The 18,266-nt window shown below is 35.6% G+C and overlaps 4 protein-coding genes and 1 long non-coding RNA gene across 7 annotated transcripts; 2 read left to right on the top strand and 3 right to left on the bottom strand.

Moving 5' to 3' along the window:
* Nucleotides 1-56: 56 nt before the first annotated feature.
* On the top strand, nt 57-2,422 carry LOC101215160 (homeobox-leucine zipper protein HAT5). Of its 2 annotated transcripts, none has more exons than XM_004152395.3 (3): nt 57-632; nt 1,117-1,526; nt 1,642-2,422. In XM_004152395.3, exons 1-3 carry the CDS (start codon nt 467-469, stop codon nt 2,083-2,085), a joined length of 1,020 nt encoding a protein of 339 aa, XP_004152443.1. In that variant the 5' UTR covers nt 57-466; the 3' UTR covers nt 2,086-2,422. The 2 variants fall into 2 exon arrangements, with proteins under 2 accessions (XP_004152443.1, XP_004152444.1); XM_004152396.3 differs by having other exon boundaries at nt 1,132-1,526.
* Nucleotides 2,423-6,255: 3,833 nt separating this feature from the next.
* LOC105434855 lies at nt 6,256-9,634 on the bottom strand. Its single transcript, XM_011652920.2, has 5 exons — nt 8,908-9,634; nt 8,650-8,783; nt 8,414-8,561; nt 8,213-8,319; nt 6,256-6,725 (listed from the first exon to the last, which is right to left on the bottom strand). The coding sequence occupies exons 1-5, from the start codon at nt 9,272-9,274 to the stop codon at nt 6,684-6,686; spliced, it is 798 nt and encodes a 265-aa protein (XP_011651222.2). The 5' UTR covers nt 9,275-9,634; the 3' UTR covers nt 6,256-6,683.
* Nucleotides 9,635-10,169: 535 nt separating this feature from the next.
* LOC101219279 (LRR receptor-like serine/threonine-protein kinase FEI 2) lies at nt 10,170-14,995 on the bottom strand. 2 transcript variants are annotated; one of them, XM_004152491.3, is made up of 13 exons: nt 14,586-14,987; nt 14,229-14,364; nt 14,049-14,120; nt 13,831-13,902; nt 13,672-13,743; nt 13,358-13,429; nt 13,200-13,271; nt 12,264-12,370; nt 11,989-12,162; nt 11,570-11,902; nt 11,110-11,364; nt 10,868-11,001; nt 10,170-10,575 (listed from the first exon to the last, which is right to left on the bottom strand). In XM_004152491.3, the coding sequence occupies exons 1-13, from the start codon at nt 14,665-14,667 to the stop codon at nt 10,351-10,353; spliced, it is 1,806 nt and encodes a 601-aa protein (XP_004152539.1). In that variant the 5' UTR covers nt 14,668-14,987; the 3' UTR covers nt 10,170-10,350. The 2 variants fall into 2 exon arrangements, with proteins under 2 accessions (XP_004152539.1, XP_031743450.1); XM_031887590.1 differs by lacking the exon at nt 10,170-10,575 and having other exon boundaries at nt 10,883-11,001; nt 11,100-11,364; nt 14,586-14,995.
* An 808-nt stretch (nt 14,996-15,803) lies between these two features.
* Nucleotides 15,804-16,805, bottom strand: LOC116404607. The gene is made up of 2 exons (XR_004217554.1): nt 16,691-16,805; nt 15,804-16,602 (listed from the first exon to the last, which is right to left on the bottom strand). It is a non-coding gene; the product is annotated as an uncharacterized LOC116404607 (long non-coding RNA).
* Nucleotides 15,944-18,179, top strand: LOC101219521 (protein NRT1/ PTR FAMILY 2.8). Its single transcript, XM_004152492.3, has 3 exons — nt 15,944-16,060; nt 16,150-16,367; nt 16,442-18,179. Exons 1-3 carry the CDS (start codon nt 15,970-15,972, stop codon nt 17,879-17,881), a joined length of 1,749 nt encoding a protein of 582 aa, XP_004152540.1. The 5' UTR covers nt 15,944-15,969; the 3' UTR covers nt 17,882-18,179.
* The last annotated feature ends 87 nt before the right edge of the window (nt 18,180-18,266 follow it).

The following is an 18,266-nucleotide window of genomic DNA, read 5'->3' on the forward strand; positions in this document are numbered from 1 at the left end:
GAAGTAGAAGAAGCAAAAAATGGTTAATACAAATAGAAATAAGGATTGAGGCACAAAAACAAACAAGAAGGGTATTGTGGTAACTACAAACTTGATCAGAAGCTTTCTGCTGCTGCCATTAAAAGCCCACCAAGTTCATCGTCCTACGAAGAGAAGAAGAGGGAAGGAAGAAAAAAAGAAGAAGAAGATTCTCTTTTGTTATCCTACAAACCCATAAATCATTTCCTCTCAATTTTCCATTTCAATTTTTGTAAAAAACTCATCTCTTAATCGTTCTTCTTCTGAGTGATGGGTGTGAGCTGCCGTTGTTCCCACACTTCACACATCACTGAAATCATAATCACCAGCTTTTTTCGCCATAAGCCTTAAGATTAACCCGCACAATTACAGACCCACTGGATAAATTTTATCCCTTTTTCTTGATGGCTGTTTGAAAAGAAGGAATCATTTCTTTTTATTTAGGCTTATGGCGGGCCGGAGAGTCTACGGCGGCGACGACGGTGGTAGTATAAGTGGTGGTTCTTCTAATCATAGTGTTTTACTTCAGAATCGTTGTGGGTCTTTTGCTTCTGAGCCTCTTAATGCTCTGTTCCTTTCTGGGTCTTCTTCTTCTTCCTCCCCTTCTCTGCTTGGTAACTCTCTTCTTCTTTATCTTTTCAGTTCTTGTCTCTGTTTCTTTGATTTCTTTCATGTTTCTATGTGGAATTTATGGTTTTGTTTACTCTTTTGGTTTCTCTATTAATTATGATTGAAAAAAAAAAAGCTTTGTATCTGTTGAATTTTCAATGATTTTTTGGCTGTTTGAATTGGATCATTAATCTCTGATTTTGAGAGTAAATGTAATTTCCTTTTCCTGAGTTTCTTTCTGATTTAAGTTTGTTTTCTGTTTGTTACCTCTGTTCAATTTTGAAGCAGAATGTGTGAGATTGATTGATATCATTTGACTTGTATCACTTGTTGAGTAGAACTTGTCTGCTTGTTTTGAGATGATATTTGATTATCACTTCTAGTGTTTTTAATGTAAATTAAACAGATTCTGTTGTTAGGCTGATGTAAATGGCGCATTAAATAGACGTTGTTCGATTACATACATGCCCAAGTTGATCTTCTTGACAGATTGTTCTGGTGCAGGTTCAAGATCCATGATGAGTTTCGAAGATATTCGTGGAGGAAACGGATCGAATAGATCGTTCTTTTGCCCGTTAGATAGTGAAGATAATGGGGATGAAGACTTGGATGATTACTTCCATCATCCTGAAAAAAAGAGGCGATTAACCGTTGATCAAGTCCGGTTCCTCGAGAAAAGTTTCGAGACCGAGAACAAGCTCGAGCCAGAAAGGAAAGTTCAATTAGCGAAGGACCTCGGTCTGCAGCCTCGTCAGGTTGCTATATGGTTTCAAAATCGCCGAGCTCGGTGGAAAACTAAACAGCTGGAGAAGGACTACGAGGCTCTTCAATCCAGCTATGGAAGCCTTAAGGTTGACTATGAAAACCTACTCAAGGAGAAGGATTCACTAAAAGCTGAGGTAAAATTTTAAAATGTTCTTGAAATTTCAAATTTCAGTACCATCATTACTTATTAAGCGCTGTTGGGTTTTCATGATTACTAAGAAACAGTAATTACATGGATATATATTGCAGATTCTTCTCCTAACAGACAAGCTGCTACACAAAGAAAAAGAAAGAGGAAACTCTGTGCTGTCTGAAGTTGACAAATTTGGTGAAGAATTACCACACAATCTGGTTGCTGATTCAAATTTGGAGGATGAAGTTTCCAAATCTTCAAAGCTGGGTTGTAAGCAAGAGGATATCAGTTCAGTCAAAAGTGATATATTTGATTCAGATAGCCCACACTACACTGATGGGGTTCATTCTTCACTTCTAGAGCCTGGAGATTCTTCCTATATTTTCGATCCTGATCAGTCCGACTTATCGCAGGACGAAGAAGATAACTTGGGAAGGAATCTATTGCCTCCTTATATCTTCCCAAAGCTCGAAGATGTCGATTACTCTGACCCGCCCACAAGTTCTTGTAATTTTGTATTCCCCATTGAAGACAATGCCCTTTGGTCCTGGTCTTTGTGAGTCTTTTTCCATGTGCTTTCCTTTACCATCTTCATTACCTAAAACCATGTTTTTCTAGTAATTTTAAGTCTAAATCCAAGCAATGGTAGCTCACGGCCATATGTCGATCCTAGCCGAGCCGGGTTTAGTTTCTGTCGACGATTTCGATCCATCCTGTAATCTTCTTGGGTTTTGGTCGAGGGTGGTTTTTATTGTTAAATAATCCTTGTTTCCTTTTGAATGTGATTAAATAATATCTTCTCAATTATGTTGCCACCTTGAAGGGATGCTGTTCATTCACCCTATCAGCTTGTTGTTGCTTTTGAAGATGTTAAGGTTTTTCAAATTGAATGCCATTATTTTCACTGTATTTTGAGCCCCATTTCAGATGTTTGCTTGGGTCTCTCTTTCTAGACCTTAAATCTGTAGGCTTTTTGTTCACAATTGTTAGAAATCACAAATCAGAACAAGCAAATAATGGATGGCTAAGGAGGCAAAATGATGAGAAGAAAAGGCTAAATATTTTTCTTCTGTTTTGTGGAGCAGTGTCTCCACAAACAAAATGAAGACTGATCTGATACCTTATGCTATTTGATGATTTCTTTTTGAAGCAATGTAATGAAGAGAAAAGCTAGTTGACTTTATCATATGCCATTAATGGGTAGCTTGCAGAATCATGTCACTAATAAAGTTTCTTGTTCTGGTGGGGATTGTTCTTTTTTTCTTCTTTTCTTTGAAGGTGTTGGCAGTCAACTTCAAGATCCAAGCTTTGCTATTGGACCAAAATCATCTTTTGAGTATTGCACTCCATCTAAGTCTAGTGACACAGTGACAACCACCAAATATATACCCAATACACCTGAAGAATTTACATCTTTGACTCATCATTTTAATAGAAAAAAAAAAATTAAATTTGTATATGGAATTAGTTTATGGGTATATGACAGTAAACGTCCATACATTTTCACGATAACATGCTATTGTATACTTCGTGGATAAACATTCATGGTGATTTTGTTTTTTGTTACGTTTCACCTGCAATTCCTCATTTCTAGAGGAGATGGTTGTTTTTTTACATATATGCCAACTATATTCTCCTTATCTAGCTAATACAAGATTTTGTTTACCTTTTCTGACAAAGTTGATGTCTCATAAATCGATATATAGTATGTATAATTCGTTTAAATGATTTTGGACTAAAAAGATAAATTGAATAAAATAAATAAGAAACCAGACCGATCGAGACAAGGTCATGATTGGCTAAGAGATGTAGGAGCAAGACTTTCAGGCCTCTGACCTCGGCCTATGTACGGCCAAGGAGCTGAACTTCACACAAAGTGTGCTCAACACGCCTTCGAGACTAAGAATCTTACATAAGATCCGATCAGGTTATCAGATAACCAGATTGCGAAATGAAATAGGTCTCATTTGTAAATGTATTGTTATAACTCTACGTGAGATCATTTGAATCTTATTGACTTCCACATTTTATCACTGACTTAAACATCATAGTGTGTACCCTAAACCCTCTCCTGGAAACAAATTCATTACAAATGTGAAGTGAATGTGTGTTCTCATGTTTGAATTTCACCATCAACATAAAAGAAGTAAAATATAAAATTAACCATTTCATAGCATACATACCGTTAGTAAACTCACATATCAAACACAAATTTCGCTTCATAACTTCATTTTTGCAAACAAAACGAATCAACCCATTGGTGAGTAAAAGTTTAGAGAGAAAATGAAGGGAATAAAAGTATAAAAAGAAAAGAAAGAAAGAGTGGAGAGGAGAGGAGAGGAGAGGAGACAAAGCACATGGTGAAGTGGTAAAGTTGATCAGAATCTGTATAGTGTTGTTGTATGATGAGGCATTATTTAGAGTGGAAGAAGCTGTGTGTATGTGTGTGTGTGTTGCAATGGAACACAAAATCACTTTATTGTTATAAACATATATATAATGGATGAGAAGATGTAATTAAAATAAATTGGATATTTCATTAATAATAATCATTCTTAGCTTGAATTTCTTCACTTTTTTTTTTTTACAAAAAAGGAAAACACAACAACAACAACATAATAATAATAATAAATGGTCCATTTGATGCTGATTTCCCACTTACATCCCATTGCCCACATAAAACTTTTGAGCTTAGTCAAATTATCCCATCCAATTCAAATTAAAAAAAAAAGAAAACAAAATTTTCTACTTCAATATAACCCATACATTTTTTCAAACTTATTCCCATCTTTTTCCTTACTTTCTCCAAAATATGATACAACCAAATTCTTAATCCCACTCTGATCAAACCCATTCTTGAGATCAAATTCACATTTACTAATTAGAAAGAAGGATTCACATTTTGATTGGCAGTGTTGTGATGTATGGATAGATATGATAGTGATGAAATTTGAATAGACTTATCAAAATAATAAAACAAATTTAAGGGGGAGATATTATAAAATTAAGAAAATAAAAAAGGGGGTACGTGGCGGGGATTTATTGGGGAATAGAAAAGGTCAAGGAAACGGCAGAGCTACCTTATCCGTTGACTGTAGAGAATGGAGAAGAAAGTCGAATGAGAGAGGGACGCGTGTCAGGTAATAACCGGAGGTAGCCGGTACCATGAAAGCCCGGAAGTGAGGGGATTCGATGGATTAAAGCCACGTGTGCATATGATGGGTACGATCTTGTGAGATTAAGGTTTTTGGCAAAAGGTGAGTTTTATTAAAACGACACAACCGTCACCATCAACGCGGGGACAGACAGTCACCGCACTATGGTAAAATTACAAATTATAATTTTAAAATAAATAAAACCCTAAAGCCTCGTCTTGGAATCTCCATCGTGCTTGGTCCCACTGACGTGGACGTGCTTGACCACCTGGCAAACGATCCGTGACTAGATCAGACTCAAAACACCACCACCCCCCTGCCCCCACCACTTCCACCTATTTATTTCTTTTATAATTACATACATTATATATATATATATATATATATTCCATTTATTAATAAACTTGAGAATGAAGTTTTGTTATATTCAATTTTAAGTACAACTCAATTGATTGGAAAGGTGTGTAATCTATGGTATTTCAAAGGTTATAATGTGATCACAAACTACATTAGTTTGGAAAGGTAACGAAGCAATGGAATGCAAAATTCATTAAATGTGTGGACGTCACACGTGTATTGAAGTCATGACGTGTACCTCCTACTTTGTGTTGGGTTCTACTCCACGTCATATCCACATATTTCTCCATCCATCTTATTTTGTCTACATAATATTTTCAACAAATTCAACCCTTATTTCTTCCTTTCCTTTCCTTTTATAACATTATTATATCTTATCTTAAATTTTATCTACCGACGCTATTACATTCAAATGTTTACACGTAGTTCCTTATTAATTTTTTCAGGATCATCCAACTCAATTCATGAACGTTTGTACCAAGTTGTATCGCATTAGGATACATACTACTGCTACTAAATGCTTAATAAAAACCGTTGTATGTTATATTTTTTAATTGGTCAAGGTGATGCATTTTCGAAAGAATTTCTCTATTTTCATGTATTTTTTTAATTAAGCAAGTTCATTTTATTTATAAAAAAATGTCTCCATTACCATTACCATTACCATTACCATTACCATCTATCGTTTTAAATTTATTAATTGAAATGTTAGCAATGACGATAAAACAAACAATTTTAATTCGATAGTTTTGTTATTTAATTTTTTTTAATATTAATCACTTTTAGTTTTTAGATTTTGAATAAAAGTGTGATTGAAATAAATGGTTTTTGAGAAACTTCTAAATATAAATAATGCAATTGAACATGACATAAGAACAATAAAATTAATTTGTTATAAATTAAAGTAAAAAAATGGATTAGTATTAATTTTAAAAGTTATAAATTTTGTATGAGTTTAATTGATAAAATTATAAATTTTGTTAGTTATTTATGTAAACATAATGTAATGAGGAATATAAATGGATCAATCTACCAAAGTTTAGGATTCTTTTTCTTTTTGCTACATTAGTCATTTTCTTTTGTATAGTATGGATTAGTATTAAATTTAAAAGTTAGATTATAGAAATGAGCAAAATATGAGTACATCCATCAACATTCAAACTACCTACGTTTTGCCCATACACATATCTCAATAGTCAACAATATTCAGTATGGATGTCACCAAAAACATTGCATCATATAATATATATATTATAAAATTAAAACTTATAAACCGAATAGTTACAAAAGCATTCGATCTCTTGAGACGGAAGTCATATCAATATCATCACTAAGTCAAACTCACTTTAATCATAAGTGTAGTTGGACTCATTTTGAGGGAAAAAGAACGCTTATCGCATCATACTTTCATAACCCAAAGTAAAATGCAACGAAAACACAAAGTAGGGATGGTGAGAGATTAAATTTACAACTTTAACTTAAGCATGAAGGAAGAGGCAAATTGATGGAATGTGGTGTGTTTGAGGTTGAATTTATGATGAAGGGTCCAAAATATTTGGTTTGGGGAATGAATTAGCTTTTCTCCATCAGATCATAAGGCTATGGGAGACCTTCAATAATGGCCGTTTCACTCTTTCATTCACACCTTAAAATTTGATCTTCTCCTTCAACAACACCACTAGCTCTTGCTGAAAAGAAAGAACAAAACAACCATACTTATGTTATGTAATCATTACAATTTTGAAACAATGTTCGATTTTGTGTTTAATGAATTCATAATTTTTTTTATAGCTCGTAGTAAAGGTTTTCAAATAACCCGATAATCAGAATAACTCAATCTATCCAATTCAAATTGTAAGAATTTGGTTGCATTAAGTTTTTTATGTTTTTCTCGATTCGATTGAATTCAAATTAGCTTTTAAATAGTCTAAGTTAATCCAATCAAACCCGAATTTCTTATTTTGTTAATATATATATAAAATTAACCCAACGATCCAATCCATTTACACTCTAGCTCGTAATACTACGATTCTCAACATCACTAACTTCATATTTATTACTCAATTCAACTTTAATTTATAAAAATTACGATTATAACCTTATTTCTATTTGGTTCTTAACTTCTCAAAATAAGACATTTGATCATAGAGATTAAGTTCTCATAATTCATTATTAGTTTCCAAATGTAATTTTAAATCGTTGGATTATCAACGATTAAGAAAATCAAAATCAAACTCATCTAGATTTTATTGGGGTGATTTTTTAAAAAACAAAATTTAAAGTTATATAGAAAGTAAATTGGAATCTCAAAAACCTAAAGAGCCAATTTGAAAAACAATTGCCTATAACTTACAAAAAGAGTAGTAAGTATAGTGTTAGTATTGCTTTGTCAACTTTCTTATTTAATAACATATCAATAAGTAGACATCTCATATGAAATAAATGGTTATAGTTGAGTTTCATGTAACATCCAAGGCTACACCCCTATCATACCATAATTCAACCATTTAATAATTGACACTTTTGACTAAAATATACTTATGTCATGTGTTGAACTCATGATCTCTTAGTTATCGAGATTCTTTAGCAATATGTCAACTCAAGATGGTTAAATCATCTCTAAAATATAAGGTTAGTTTATTAAACCTTCAAACTTTCAGTGATAAAAATTGAGCACTAAAACTTACGTAATCGAACCATCAAATTTGTAACAATCTTATAAATGCAAATATTCAATTTTAAAACTATGTTTGTTTTGGTAATTTAGAAATATGAATTTTAAGTGTTTGTTTAGCTCTTAGATTATGAAAGCCCACTCCATGTTTGCTCCACCGATTATCATAATCCTAGAATTATGACTATTCTACATTTTTTATTTTATTTATCGAATCCTTCACTCTCCCTTTCACTATTCCTCACTATTCTTCACTCCCTCTTTCACGGTCTCCATCTCTCTTATGTCACTATTTCTTACTTCTCCAACAGAGATTATAATAATTAAAACTATAATAATCTGTATCCAAACATAAACTATAATAGTCATAGATTATAATATCTCACTTCATGCCCAAACTTGTGGTAGAATGTTAGGTAAAGGCACCCTAAAATGTTAGGTAAATCAGTAAGTTATGAATTATATAATGAATTAAAAAAAGAAAAGAGAGAGAGAGCTTACTATTAAGCAAAGAAGAATACAGCCGGCGGCACCAGGAAACAGAGCGTACCAGAAATTGAGCTGTTGCATCTTAGCTCCATCGATGAACAGTATCGGCAAACTTGCAGCTGTTAACATTACAATAAAAAAAAACAAATTCATATCTATAAACAAATCACAAACGAACACGAACATTTACAAATTGAGTGGCTTCGTTTTAACCTGGTGGGTGCGTCGAACCAGTATAGATCATAAACGCCATTGATGCAGCCAAAGCAGAGCTTCTAGCCAGCCATCCAGGCCCCAACAAAGTGAACGCCAAAACCCCAATTGCCGCACACCCAATCTGAGCCAGGAAAATGTTGTATTTCTGCGACCAAAAAAAGAAGAAAAAAACTCCATCTCAGCAAAGAAAAAAAAATGAACTTTTGGGTTCAAATTAAAGAAATTGCTAGTACTCGAGCTGCAGGGGCTGAGGGTGTTGCGAACAGGACAGCACAGACGGCTCCTAATGGTGCAATTGTCATAGAAAGCCCCTTTGGGGCTAGAATCTGATCCATTTTTCCCAGCAATGCCATTGCTGCAAATGCTCCTGTTTCATCAATTACAATACAAACATTACCCATCTCGTTATTTTTCGTATCGAATTTCAGTTCCCCGACATGGGTTTCATGGAAAAGTTCTCATAGATTATGATTCAGAAGGAGCCTTCGAACCTGCAGAAGGCCAAAGGATGTCACTGAGGGGAGGAGAAACAAAGCCTTTCTCTGGTTTTGACCCATCTGAAACCGGTGTCCCAGCAATGCTGGACGCCACAATACTCCGGTGACCGATTCGGTCGCTGCCCCTGTTTCGCCTTCTTCTCCAATCGTTGAATAGTCCCAAAGACCTAGCGGAAATCCCTCGTTTTCCATTCAATAAATGACAACTCGGCAGCAAAGAAACGAATGAATGGTTGAGCATACATCCCGATGGAACTTGAATATTTTCTATGTAACTGGGTTGATACGGCTCATTATTGTGACAATGGCGGCCGCCATAGTGGTGGAGGTGGTGATGAATTGGCTTCAATTGCAGGCTCATTCCGGATTCTACGCTTGACCCACCTCCAACCCTCTGTACTTCTATCTCAACCAGACGTTTTGGATATTTGGCGACAAAATATAGGGAAGATCGAGAAAACAGAGAAAGTATGGGAAAAGCCGCAAAACGAAGTTTGTGATATACAATAAAAAAATATAGAAAATAGAATATTGTCAATAGATTAATAGCATGCAATGTAAATTCAAACGCGAATCTGACAAAGACACCATTTGGAGAGGAATGAGATTTCGGGAAAAGTTATGAAAGAATGGCAGAGGCTTGAAAAAAGTACTCGAAGCTGAGTTGCAGACTTGACCTTTGAAGACGTCCAAAGGTCATTCCCATAAAGAGACAACTCCATTTCTGTATCTTTGCCACTTCTCAAACATTAGAAAAAAACCCCAAAAGCTAAATCACATTAATAATGGGAAAATGAATAAACAATAGCAGCCTCTCTATTTTTCTCTGTCCCATCGTGCTTGTCCTTATCTAGGATTACTAAAAAAATCTTAAGCACCCAATCAATGAAATTGGATTTAAAGTCTAGTTGCATTTAAATCACTATTTGAAGTGAACAGCGACTGAAAGGGTCAGGAGTTTGACGAGGAGAATCCTTTTGCAGAAGAATTTGTCAACTCCTGATACAGATTTGACTGTCTTGAAAGTATATAACAGTAGAGAAAAAAAAAACTTCATTTTTCTGTCAGGAATGTCTAGTTGTATAAAAGAAATTATTGGTTTAAAATTTAGAGGAAAAGGAGACAGCAGAATGTTAGTGGCAGTAGGTGGCAAAGTTTGGTGGCTTAGTGTTTACTTATTAACGTGACGTTGAAACTTAACTGCTCTTTTGCCACAGCTTAAACAAATAATAAAAATTAATCATTATGATGACAGCTTTCCTTCTACAAAACCATACATTATCGGTAACTTCCCAGTCAAGACACGGTGATGTTAAACTATCAAACTCCATGATCTGTATATTTCATTGAGAGAGATGAAACATTCAAGTGCTGCAAGAGAGTTGCAGAAGATTAACGGATCTGGGGTCAAAATAAGCATTTCTTTTACAGAAAGTTTCAAGAATAATCAGACTGAGACTCGTAGAAATCACTAGGACAAGGTGACATGACTTCTTGCTCAAGAAACTGTAAAACTTGACTCATTGATGGCCGATTGTCTGGGTCGGCATCCGTGCATTTGGCTGCTATTTCGAGAATTGCTTCTACAGTATCGGCATCAACGTCCTTGCACCTTTTGTCAACTATCTCATCCATTTTGTTTTCTCCCAATAATATGTGCATCTATAAAATATCAACACATTGCAACAGTGAAACTTTTGCGGCAGAAAAAGGAAACAAATTATGCACGTGAATGTATGTGTCTGTACATGCGTGTCCTTGAACATTACCTAAACTAATTTTCTCGAATAAAATTCTGTCGAAGTTTCACTTGATCTTATTCAATGGATTTTATCACTGTGATTTTAGTTAGTGTTTAACCTGACTTCTCCTAAAGAAGTGTGCCACACATTAATTATGGAACCGTGTAGAGTAATGTTTTGGGCAGAAAGAACAGATCGTTTTTAGAGCATACCCAACCAACAACATTTAGGCCTCGCTTTACAAATGATGGATCCGTTGGTCTCTTCCCAGTCACCAGCTCCAGTAATAAGACTCCAAAGCTATAAATATCTGATTTTTCAGTTGCCCTCCCACTTTGCAGATATTCTGCATGGAAATGAAAAATTCAGCCATTCAACATACCAAGGAAATATTCTAAATCATTCATGAATTATCGTATCAAGCCTTTCTTTTAAATACAGAACTAATGAGCACTTGGAGCCAAATAACCAAAAGTTCCAGCAACTACAGTTGTGACATGAGCATCATCGTCAACCAAAAGCTTGGCCAGTCCAAAGTCAGATACATGGGGCACCAAGTTTTCATCAAGTAGAATGTTACTCGATTTAATATCACGATGTACGATCTTTGGACAACAATCATGATGCAAGTATGCAATCCCCCTAGCAGAGCCAAAGGCTATCCTAAGACGAGCTCTCCAATCCAAAGGCTGTCTTTCTGGTCCATGTTCTGCATGAAGTGCAAGAGAAAAGGAAAAAAGGAATCAATATAATCTGTTAGTATTTTCAACACATATTGACAGGACAGTATAGATGGATTCCTACGTCATATAGCTCTTGGCAATAAACCAGTAGAAATACTAGCCTAAAGATCGAAAAAAAAATAGGCACAAAATCTTTCAGAACCACTGTATATGCCCATGTTAATGTCATACCATGCAAGAAATCATCTAAGCTGCCCATTGCTAGAAAGTCATAGATAAGAAGCTTTGAAGTTGGAAGACTACAGTAGCCCCGCAAATTGACCAAGTTTATATGTTTGATGCAACCCAAAATCTCCAACTCTCTCTCGAACACTTGATCTGAACCTTTTCTGCTTCCATCAATCTTTTTCACAGCAAAGGTTCCACAATCATTCATGACCATCCGGTATACAATACCAAATCCTCCTGAACCGACAACATCTTCTTCATCTAGTGACTCCAGCTTTTCTATAATCTCACATGATGGGTACGGTAGGTCACCATGAAAAGTAATAAGTTTTGTGCCTGTTGTACAGTGAACGTTTAGCATCAGTTGGACAATGCTTGAGAAGAAACATAACCTGTCACAAGAACTGAGAAAAGAGGATTACTTGGTTCATGAACCACTTGTTTTTTTACTTCTGTATATCTCTTGACAGCTCTTTCCTTCTTTGATAGCCACCGTATCCACAGGAATGGAACAAGCACTACAAGTGCAACACCCATAGTGGACATTGCACCAATTAATACCCCTTTGATGTAGTGTGAAGACTTTTTCATAGGAACTACAGAAAATCATGAGCAAGTATGTTTAAGCAAGATATTTCAAGTTTTACAAGGCAATAAAAGTGATTCAAGTTGAAATGTCATTTCTCAGCAAACTAACCAGAAGCTTCATCGCTTTCAGCATGGGGCAACACTGCAGGGAATCCCAGTGAGGTTCGGCAAGCCTTGTTAACTTGATGACCACAGAGATCTAGATTTCCAATGAACCTGCAGTAACACACTTAACTATCAACACAACAAGCTTAGAATCCTCCTCCAATTGAAAAGGAAGGAAGAAAATGGAGATAAAATTAATGGAAGTAATAAAGTAAAATAAAATAGACGGGCATTATTAGAGAGAAAATGAGGAAGTAGAAAATCCACAGCAAGTCTTCAAATCATTTAGTACCCTATCAGAACCCTCGGTCTCGGACTCCCATCCTCCAATTTTAGGCAATACCCCATCGGTAATAGTCCACTATTGGAGTTCGGACTCTGAGGAAGATAACATTTTTTAAAGATGTAGAAAGGGAGTAAGAAAAGTACTAGATCCTTTTTAAATTACTGCTTCAACCAGTGCCAACTGGAGGCCAAATTTATAATGTCCCTTCACCCTGGTTAGAAGGATGCTCTGTACTCCAAAGTTCCTAACGAGTACAACATCCATCTCGATTATTACAGTACAACTACACAGTTTCTTTATAGAGATGATGAAAATAAATCCTAACTCTAGACTATTTTTAGTAACTACCTGATGAGAACATAAAAAATAAGTCCTAGAGTTAGGAATGTTACTTGATTAGACCCATGCTAGTAAGTGAAATCATCGATGCCGATCGGCAAGGTGCAAGAAATATAGATTGTCCATGACAACAGGAAAGTCTCTTTTGAATAACAAAAAAACACTTCAAAAGCCTTGTTCACAGTTCTAAAGTTTTAAAACTTTAGGAGGTTCAAGTTTTAGGTATAGCCGTATAGGATATCACATTTTCATATATGATTCAACAACTTAGTATGGGAGCAAATTTAGGAAAATACATGTGACTGGAGTACTCACGAATTGCTTCCAAATGTGCTTAGAACTCCGAAATCAGGTATTTCCCCAGAGAAAAAGTTTGTGGACAAATTCCTGTGAATGATATGAAAACGATAAAATAACCATAGGTAGAAGTGTTAAGTAAACTCTTGTTGTGCCACAGCTGCAGTTCAACTTACAAATGACGCAAAAGCGAGAGTTGACCAATGGATGATGGAATAGCACCCTTTAACGCATTGCTTGACAAATCCCTAATTTGAACCTCAATATTAAGAAAACATGCAATAATGGTATAAAAAGAGAAGTCCCTAACTTACTAATTCAGTACATACAAATAGTGCCAAAAAGAAGATCAAGCAACATTTCGTCAAACAAATTCAATATTAACAAAATGTCCCCCAGTCAACTACGTGACTTATATTGACTGAACCAAAATCTCAAATAGAATATAAAGACAGATTCAAAAAATGCCAAACGATTCAGGAAAACTTACAGTATTGTAAGAGCAGAAAGGCTTCCGATATCAGAAGGTATGCCACCTTGAAGATAATTAGACCTCAAATACCTATGAAGTTGGTAAAACGATGCATGAGGAGATTGATGAATGTCTATAGACTATATGAAACTAATAGTTACAACACTCTTCACTTACAGAGCTCTGAGCTGAGTACATTTGGTGATTTCGCTAGGAATATTTCCATGTAAGCCATTTTCATGAAGTGCACTGGTATGGTTAACATACAAAAGACAATGAGAGAGAAGTAAGATGGAATCACTTTAAATCAGAAAGTTTCTAAACTTCAGCTTCTTGCCCATCATACTATTGGAGGAGGGAAAATGTGGGGGAAGAAATGATTCGGTAGGACTTACAGTCTCTGTAATCTACTGAGTTTACCAATGCTGGGAGAAATGATCCCTCCAAGTTGCATGTAAGGTAAGTTACTGAAACATCCAAAATCAAAAAAAAAAAAAAAATCAACTTGGAGAAGAAACAATCCGAACCTGAAATAAAGGAACAAGGCAAATCTGAAAGGTGACACCATTACATACATTGAGCTAACCCGTTGGTCCTCTGGATGACAAGATATACCAGGCCATTTACAGGGAAACTCATCCGAAGCTTCCCAATCACCAAGGAGGTTTTTGCTATCATTAAACGCTCTTCTAATTTCCAACAACGTTAAGCCTGTGAAATGAGGATTTAAGAACGCAGAAATTTGCTTCGTACTGATCGAATCATACAAAGGAAAAAGAAAACAGGCCTCAACAAACCATCAAGCTACTCGTTCTCGTTGATTAGTTCAAAAGCATGAACGTAATACCATTTTCCAGCATACCCAAATGAAAAAAAAAAAAAGTGAAAAATTAAAGAAGTGGAACAGGGGAGAAACGGAAAATGAGATTTACCATCTGGGGTGAGAGCAAAAGTACAAATGCTGAAAAGGGTTGATAGTAAAAGCGATGAAACAACCAAAACGAGCACACCCATTTGAACTTTCTTTCAAATTGTGGTTGCTGGAGTTGAGTTAGATGAGGGTTTTGTTGATAGTGATGATAAAAAGAGAAGAGTTGGAGTACGAAGGAAGGTTGTGATGTGTGGTAAAATGGAAATGAAAGGAAGAAGGCGCCATTATTAAACCAAATAATCATTTGAACAGATGAGAGAGAGAGAGAGATTTTAGTTTTCCTGCAATTCATGAGAGCAGAGTGGGCAGGCTTTTTGTCAAAGTGGGCATTGAGAGTTGTGCAATTGAAACGCAAACGAGAAAATTCAAAAGTTAATTTTGAGATTTTTCCCTCAATCGATCATCCGTCAGCACTTCGCTCCAAATAAGGGACACCTGTTTGATGGAAAATTGCTTAAATCATATGTATACAATGGAAACATTCGCAGTATATTCCTACCACTTCTATTCTTTTCAATATTTTCATACTTTACCTTATAGTTTATTCATTCTTTTTTTGAAAAAGAAACTTACATAAAAATCATAATCGTAACTTTTTCCATTCTCCAGATGGAATTACTGTTCACATCTTAAAAGGTTAAACTTGGAACTTTAATTTTGGTGAATACTTTTATTTATTTTTTATTAATCCTATGTGAGAAATTGCACAAATCAAGCTTTAACAATGGTAATAGAATTAATTTATAACCTAATTTAATCCAAAATTCAAACAAGTCTAATATTTGAGATGTATTATTGATTTAATTAGACTTCTACACATCTTTTAAATCGTACGATAAATTTAAGTATTCTATTTGTTCGCTTATCATTATTTAAGAAGAGTTAATTTAATCAATAAATATAAATCATATTGTGAGAAACTCAATTAACACATATATAACGAATATATATGAATAGAAACTCGTTGTATATGACTAATAGATGTCGTAGGTTTAAAGTGTACAAAACGAAAAACATGCAAAAACATCATTTACAATGTGTCACGTACACATTAAATTTGAGTATGTTAGTGGGAAAACCATGTTAATTTTTACATAAACAGAAATCTCATATACTTTAATTTTGTGCAAAAAGAGAAGAAATTAAGGAAATGCTAACTAATATGTATACCATAAGAATAGGTGTGGGAGAAGAAGAGTGATAGTTGGGGATAGGGAAGTAGAAAACGGGAAAATAGGATCAATGCAAAACAACAGCATATACCCATAAAACACAATCCTCAACAACTACCTTCTATTTTGGAGCTTTTCCACCATTCCTAATTTCCTCCACTCCTTTTGATACATCCTCCTTCCACACCTTCCTACAGTCTTTACACAGCCACCATGGATTTGGTAGCTCCTCTTCCCTCCTCCCACCCTCCTCCGCCCCCTTGCCAGAAACTTGGAGGATGGCGTGCCGTCAAATACATTATCGGTTTGTAACATTCATTATTACTTAAACATCATACATGACAAACTGCTTTGTGTTTTTTCCTTTGGTTTTGAATATATCTTCTTTTGAAGGGAACGAGTCTTTTGAGAAGCTGTCATCCATGAGTTTGATATCTAATATCACTGTGTATCTCAGCACCCAATATAATGTCAATGGAACTTTTGTGGTTAATGTGGTTAACATATGGATTGGAACCTCGAATATTGCCACTTTAGCCGGTGCTTTCATTGCAGATACTCGTCTTGGCCGCTACCGCACTCTCCTATATGGCTCCATTGCATCATTCTTGGTATTGCTTTTACTATACCCTTGTTGAATTCATCAACATTTATCTCATAATTAATCTTCTTTGTCTTTGAAAAGGGAATGGGGACTGTTGCTCTCACCGCAGCTCTCCACCAGCTCAGGCCTCCTCATTGTAATGCTGATGATTCAGGCCATTGCCCACAGCCACATCTTTGGCAGCTCCTTGTTCTATTCACCGGTCTCGGTCTGTTGTCGATTGGTGCTGGTGGTATTCGTCCCTGCAATGTTGCATTTGGAGCTGATCAATTCGACACCACCACAGAAAAGGGAAAGTCTCAATTAGAAAGCTTCTTTAATTGGTGGTACCTTTCTTTCACCATTGCTCTACTTATAGCTCTCACTGGTGTTGTTTATGTTCAAACCAATGTAAGTTGGACCCTCGGATTTGCCATTCCCACCATTTGTTTCTTCATCTCCATCTCGATTTTCTTGCTGGGTCGGCATACTTACATCATCGTTAAGCCCAGAGGAAGCATGCTTACGGATGTGGCCAGAGTCATTGTAGCTGCCTATAGAAAACGAGGACATTCGATTTCATCCAGCTCGTTTTATGACTCACCAATGGAGGATTCTACATGCGGGGAAAAGCTTATTCACACAGATAGGTTCAAATGGCTGGATAGAGCTGCGATTATAGTAAATCCAGAAGAGGAATTGGATGAACAGGGAAAACCCAAAAATTCATGGAGGTTATGCAGTTTACAGCAAGTGGAAGGATTCAAATGCCTAGTGTCTATAATTCCCGTTTGGATATCAGGAATTGGGTGTTTCATAGTATTCAATCAACCAAACACATTTGGGATTCTTCAAGCAATACAATCAAACAGATCAATCGGACCCCATTTTAAATTCCCACCCGGCTGGATGAGCTTAGCCGGTATGATAGCTCTATCTATATGGATCATAATCTACGAGAGGGTTCTCATCAAACTAGGAAAGAAAATCACCGGAAAAGAAAGAAGACTTACAATGGAACAGAGAATCACAATAGGGATCCTCCTGTCGATTTTCAGTATGATCACCTCAGGGGTCGTCGAGAAACATCGAAGAGACGCTGCTTTGAAAAACAGATTGTTCATTTCACCAACAAGTTTCGCATTGCTGTTACCGCAACATGTTCTCACTGGTCTAATGGAGGCATTTGCATTGGTAGCCATAATGGAGTTCTTCACAATGCATATGCCGGAACATATGAGAACAGTTGCAGGAGCCATCTTCTTCCTCACAATCTCAGTAGCGAGCTACTTAAGCTCTTTGATAGTTTATGTGATCAAAAAAGTAAGTGCCAAAATTGCAAAATCGCCATGGGTAGGGGGACACGACCTAAACCAGAATAGACTAGACTACTACTATTTCACATTAGCCGTGCTCGAAACATTGAATCTACTGTACTTCGTGATCTTCGCAAGGCGTTTTGTGAGAGGTTATGATGATAAAGTGAAGTTGACAGAAAATGTTCGTCGGAATGATTTGCCGGTGAAGGATGAAGAATGTTGAAAGCACCATGGCAATATCAGGTTTCCCTCCAATACTTTAGTTTTGTACACTAAAATTAGGATTCTTTACCATTATTGTTATTTTGTTCAATTATTAGTTTAATTTATAGAATTTTTTTCTTCTTTTTGAGAGTTTAGTTTAGGAGTTAAACATGTTAATTATTATTGAACTAAACTTTGAATATTGTATCTAAGTGGATGTAGAATAGTGGGTAGCTAGGTAATATAATTGGGCTTTTAGTTTTTACATTCAAGGTGTATGAAAAGAACATTTGAGAATGCAAAACTGTTTCTACCAATTCGTAATCTTTAAACCTATCATCTTCATTGAATTGTTCATCCTATACAATTGGTACATGTGTAATCGAAGGTGAATGATTGTAGAT

This window comes from Cucumis sativus, chromosome 1 (assembly GCF_000004075.3).
Source record: "Cucumis sativus cultivar 9930 chromosome 1, Cucumber_9930_V3, whole genome shotgun sequence".
Taxonomy (NCBI): Eukaryota; Viridiplantae; Streptophyta; class Magnoliopsida; order Cucurbitales; family Cucurbitaceae; genus Cucumis; species Cucumis sativus.

Excerpts from the sequence above, each read along its gene's own strand:
- LOC101215160 (XM_004152395.3), top strand. The coding sequence starts at position 467 with ATGGCGGGCCGGAGAGTCTACGGCGGCGACGACGGTGGTAGTATAAGT. Across the intron at positions 633-1,116 it reads TTCCTCCCCTTCTCTGCTTG|ATTGTTCTGGTGCAGGTTCA; the intron begins GTAACTCTCTTC and ends TCTTCTTGACAG. Across the intron at positions 1,527-1,641 it reads AGGATTCACTAAAAGCTGAG|ATTCTTCTCCTAACAGACAA; the intron begins GTAAAATTTTAA and ends TATATATTGCAG.
- LOC105434855 (XM_011652920.2), bottom strand. The coding sequence starts at position 9,274 with ATGAGCCTGCAATTGAAGCCAATTCATCACCACCTCCACCACTATGGC. Across the intron at positions 8,562-8,649 it reads CCTCAGCCCCTGCAGCTCGA|AAATACAACATTTTCCTGGC; the intron begins GTACTAGCAATT and ends TTTTGGTCGCAG. Across the intron at positions 6,726-8,212 it reads GTATTCTTCTTTGCTTAATA|CAAGAGCTAGTGGTGTTGTT; the intron begins GTAAGCTCTCTC and ends CTTTCTTTTCAG.
- LOC101219279 (XM_004152491.3), bottom strand. The coding sequence starts at position 14,667 with ATGGGTGTGCTCGTTTTGGTTGTTTCATCGCTTTTACTATCAACCCTT. Across the intron at positions 13,272-13,357 it reads CTCTCGCTTTTGCGTCATTT|GAATTTGTCCACAAACTTTT; the intron begins GTAAGTTGAACT and ends TATCATTCACAG. Across the intron at positions 12,163-12,263 it reads TGAAAGCGATGAAGCTTCTG|TTCCTATGAAAAAGTCTTCA; the intron begins GTTAGTTTGCTG and ends GATTTTCTGTAG.
- LOC101219521 (XM_004152492.3), top strand. The coding sequence starts at position 15,970 with ATGGATTTGGTAGCTCCTCTTCCCTCCTCCCACCCTCCTCCGCCCCCT. Across the intron at positions 16,061-16,149 it reads TGCCGTCAAATACATTATCG|GGAACGAGTCTTTTGAGAAG; the intron begins GTTTGTAACATT and ends CTTCTTTTGAAG. Across the intron at positions 16,368-16,441 it reads GCTCCATTGCATCATTCTTG|GGAATGGGGACTGTTGCTCT; the intron begins GTATTGCTTTTA and ends GTCTTTGAAAAG.